Source organism: Apis dorsata, unplaced genomic scaffold (genome assembly GCF_000469605.1).
Source record: "Apis dorsata unplaced genomic scaffold, Apis dorsata 1.3 scaffold_197, whole genome shotgun sequence".
NCBI lineage: Eukaryota > Metazoa > Arthropoda > Insecta > Hymenoptera > Apidae > Apis > Apis dorsata.
This window is the reverse complement of record NW_006263481.1, coordinates 26,674-30,842: the sequence shown is the minus strand read 5'-3', so window position 1 is coordinate 30,842 and position 4,169 is coordinate 26,674. Positions and strand designations below refer to the sequence as shown.

Genomic DNA, 4,169 nt, shown 5'->3' with positions numbered 1-4,169 from the left:
ATTGATAAAAATATAATTAAAACTTTGTTGATGAGTGAATATCTACAAATCATTATTATAAATTTCTCTTTTTCCTTACTTTTTAAAATCTAAAAAATTTACATTTGTGTTCATCTAGGAACTACTATGTTATAATTAATTTTATAAAATTAAATTTTATGAAATATGTTGAATTTATAAAAATTATAATTATAAAAATTTGTTTTTAAAAAATATATAATTAAAAATAATATAATTATAATTTATAATTTTTTTATACAATTTTATTATGGATTTTTAATTTCATATATACTTACTATATATTATATATTATATGATTTATTATATAAATCTTATTTGTATACTCATTAGTTTATTCAGAAAAAACTTATATTTTTTTTATTACAGTTTTAATAAATTTTGTATTTGAGAATTGATAACAAAAAATTGCAGATGTATATATCTCTCTAAGAAAAAAAAATCATTCTTATTTTTGTCATATATCCTTTTGTATGTGAAATTTTAATAAAAAATATTCATTTAATAAAACATTAAAATTAACATTAATATTTACAATTAAGTTAAAATTAAATTAAATATTAAAATAAAATTAAATTAAATTAAATATAATAAAGAGATTTTTTTTCTACTTTATAAATTGTATATATTGTATGTATTGTAATATTAATTTTAATACAATATATAAATATTTAATAAATAAAATATAATCAATAAATATTATTAAACATTAATATATAAACTAATCACGACTTTTAAGAATTATAACGGCCAACCAAACTGAAGAAATTTTGCCAATATAAGGTTGTATTTGACATATCACAACAAATTCAACTGTCTCATTAATATCATAAATCTTTGTTGCATGTAAATGTTCACTCAAATCTTCAATATGACATTCACGTTTGTTTAAAATGAAACCATGAACATGATAAGCTCTATACAACTGTTTCAAATTTTTCTTATCTAATTGTATTTCCAAGGATTGTTCCATTTTAGAAATAAAATTTCTTAAAATAGTTGTTGCATGTCGATTAAAGATTGTTGGTAAACCAAGTGTACTTCTCCAATAAGCTAATTTATCTTTTAAAGATTGTTCTATATCTATAGCAGTTTTTTTTATTTGCTTTTGTTCTTCCTCTGTTATATTTAATTCCAATACTTGAGTAGTATGATCATTTTTTGTTAAAGTAGTAGTTTCAATACATCGCCATTCTTTATTTAATTTTACATCATATTTGAGATTGTGAGGTAAAGTAGATTTTTGCAAATTTTCCCATATCTAAAAATATATTACTTTTAGTAAAAGAAAGCACATATTATTTTAAATCAATATAATAATAATTGTTTACTGACACCAAAATGATTAATCAAACGAGATACTTTCATTAAAGGACAATGGCTATCATTTAATTTATAATAATTTCCAACTTCAGGATCCCATAATGTATATGTTCCATTTTCGCTAATGCTTAAAACAAATGATGTCCATTTACTTATTTGAGAAGAACCTAAGATATTAATATAATCTCATAAAAAAATTTGATTTCATTTTTTTTATATTAAATATATATATTTTTTAAAATTATTTCATACCTAATAAAACATACGTTTGTAGATTAAAACCTTGTAATAATACTGCAAGTAAAGCTGCTCTTCCATAATGATCCACTTTTTTAATATTCAATGTTTGACGTGGTGTAATTGGTCCATAATAATTAGGTAATGATGGTAGAAGCATTGTTAATCTTGCAGCATCTTTTGGAGTTTCTATACCATTGATTTTATATGATGTAATAAGACATCGTTGAATTCCTTTTAATAATGTATTTATAGTCATGTTGTCAACTGATTTAGGAGTATTTGAATGCTCTATTTTAATCAGAATATAAATTCGTGTACACGATTGGCCAGGACTAGCCTGTATATATCCAAATAATAAACTTGGACTAAATAAAGGAGATAATGTAACCCATCGTTCAAGCTCTTGATAATTTCTGTGATATTCAAGAGGAATTCTAGCTTCACCTAACCATTGTTGACCCCAACCTGGATGTTGATCATACAAACGAAATTTTATACAATTTTCATTGTTTTGTCTTGATTGTAATTCAAAATACATTGTTTGTTGCCATACAGGTGCTGAACCTTCTGCTATAGAAGTTGAATGTATTATATTACCCCACTCAACTTCTACAAATGGTTGAACTAATGCAGATTCTTCTCTAATTGGTATTTCTATCCCTCGCAGAATAGTAACAGATAAAATTGTCTTTCCTATTGTATGATGTCTGAAGATATTAGATGAAGATTCTAATGGACGTTTAACTTGGAATAAATCTCGAAATGATATATTGAATAAAGAAAATACAGGTTGTTCCATTATGACTATATCTGGTAACTTTGTTTGTTCTGTTTCAATTTTTTTAGAAATAATTATTTCCAAATTTGCATTGAAAATTAATGCTGGATCTTCTAGCAAAAAATATTTTACTTGTTTTTTATGAATACTTTTCGGTAACTTAAGTAAGGATAAATTATTTTGTGGATCATTTGGATCGTTACTTAATTTATTAAAATGACTCTTATATAATTCTTCTTTACTTTCACCATAATTACTTAAAGTAATTGTATATATTACTGTTCCAGCATGTATTCTACCTAAACTGTCACCTATTGCAAAATCTATTTCTGTTTTATAGTTTTCAATATTACGTTTCGGCAATGGTAATGGTAATATGCTAGACTGACCACTTTTAATATGTACTTGTATAAAAAGATTATTGCATTCAGAATTTTTAATTAATAATTTATGTAATTTTCTATTAAAAGGACTATTTGCTTTGCATATAATTTTCCTTTTGAATAGTAAATAGACAGATGTAATTTTAACAGAATCACTGTCATCGGTTAAAGTATTAATTTTTACTTCACGAATTATAATTTCTATTAATTTACCAGAAAATTTACGTTTTGACTCATATTCTAAGATTTTCATGTGATTCAAGTTAGAAAGTTTAATATCACTGTAAATGAATGGAGTGTCAGAAACATATAATCCATCTTCAACTAATGTAATTTTTTGATATAATTTACGCAGATTTTTGGTGTCAGTAGTAAAAATATTTATGTTAGAACTTTCGTTTATAATAGGGTATGCATAACAAAGATTTAAATTTTGTTTGTTTTTATCTTCGATATGTTGTGCATATCCTTTAATGAAATCAATATCCTCAGACATATTAATATTGTATTAATTTAAAATAGTATTTATTTAATAAAGCAACATAAGTTAATCACAAAAATATTAATAGAATTAATATATATATTTTTATTATTTTATTCATATACATTCATTTAATGTTTATTTTAAAAACGTTACTTAGTAACATATAAATAGCGATGAAAACGCCATCTCAGAATTCAATATTATTATGATATATTAGAAAATTAATTTACTATTTATAATAATAATAATTATTATGAATATGACATTTTTTAATACATAGATTCATCATCTGAAATGTAATTGTATGTTTTTAAATCATTCTATATAACATAAATATAATTTTTATAAATTTTTATCTAAATTTTAAAATTATATATCTAAATTTCTAAATTTTAATATCTAAATTTTAAAATTAAAATTATATAAAAAATATATATATTATAATAAATGCATATGTATTTAAATAAAGTTAAAAATTATTAATTACATTTCATTTATTATTTAATTAGAAAAAATATTGTGATTTGATATTTTATTTATTTTATATTTTATAATCGATTTAAATTTCAAAGATATTTACATTATAACATAGAAATAATAATTGATTCTATTTATTTCACGAGTTTATTTAAATCACATGATTTTAATCAAAGATTTTATAAAATTTAAAAAAATTTAAAAGTAAAAAAGTCAAAAAAGTACAATAAATTATAATCGCAAAATCAAGAATAGAGGGATATGGATATGGTCTGTGCTCATAAACAGGAAGTAGATCAACTACAATTCATCATATATTCAATCTACCAAAGCAATCACGTTAAATCTTAAATTAATTTTAAGTTCTTTGTATTCTTTGATTTTATATTATTTTTTTCATAATAAAATAATATTTTTTATTTTTAATGATTTGAATGATGATATAAATAATTTTTGCTAAATTTAT

The 4,169-nt window shown here is 21.3% G+C and overlaps 1 protein-coding gene across 1 annotated transcript; it reads right to left on the bottom strand.

Annotated features, from left to right (window-relative positions):
* Nucleotides 1-699: 699 nt before the first annotated feature.
* LOC102678630 lies at nt 700-3,318 on the bottom strand. Its single transcript, XM_006614766.2, has 3 exons — nt 1,594-3,318; nt 1,354-1,508; nt 700-1,279 (listed from the first exon to the last, which is right to left on the bottom strand). The coding sequence occupies exons 1-3, from the start codon at nt 3,236-3,238 to the stop codon at nt 740-742; spliced, it is 2,340 nt and encodes a 779-aa protein (XP_006614829.1). The 5' UTR covers nt 3,239-3,318; the 3' UTR covers nt 700-739.
* Nucleotides 3,319-4,169: the final 851 nt, after the last annotated feature.

Excerpts from the sequence above, each read along its gene's own strand:
- LOC102678630 (XM_006614766.2), bottom strand. The coding sequence starts at position 3,238 with ATGTCTGAGGATATTGATTTCATTAAAGGATATGCACAACATATCGAA. Across the intron at positions 1,509-1,593 it reads ACAAACGTATGTTTTATTAG|GTTCTTCTCAAATAAGTAAA; the intron begins GTATGAAATAAT and ends TTAATATCTTAG. Across the intron at positions 1,280-1,353 it reads GTTTGATTAATCATTTTGGT|ATATGGGAAAATTTGCAAAA; the intron begins GTCAGTAAACAA and ends ATATATTTTTAG.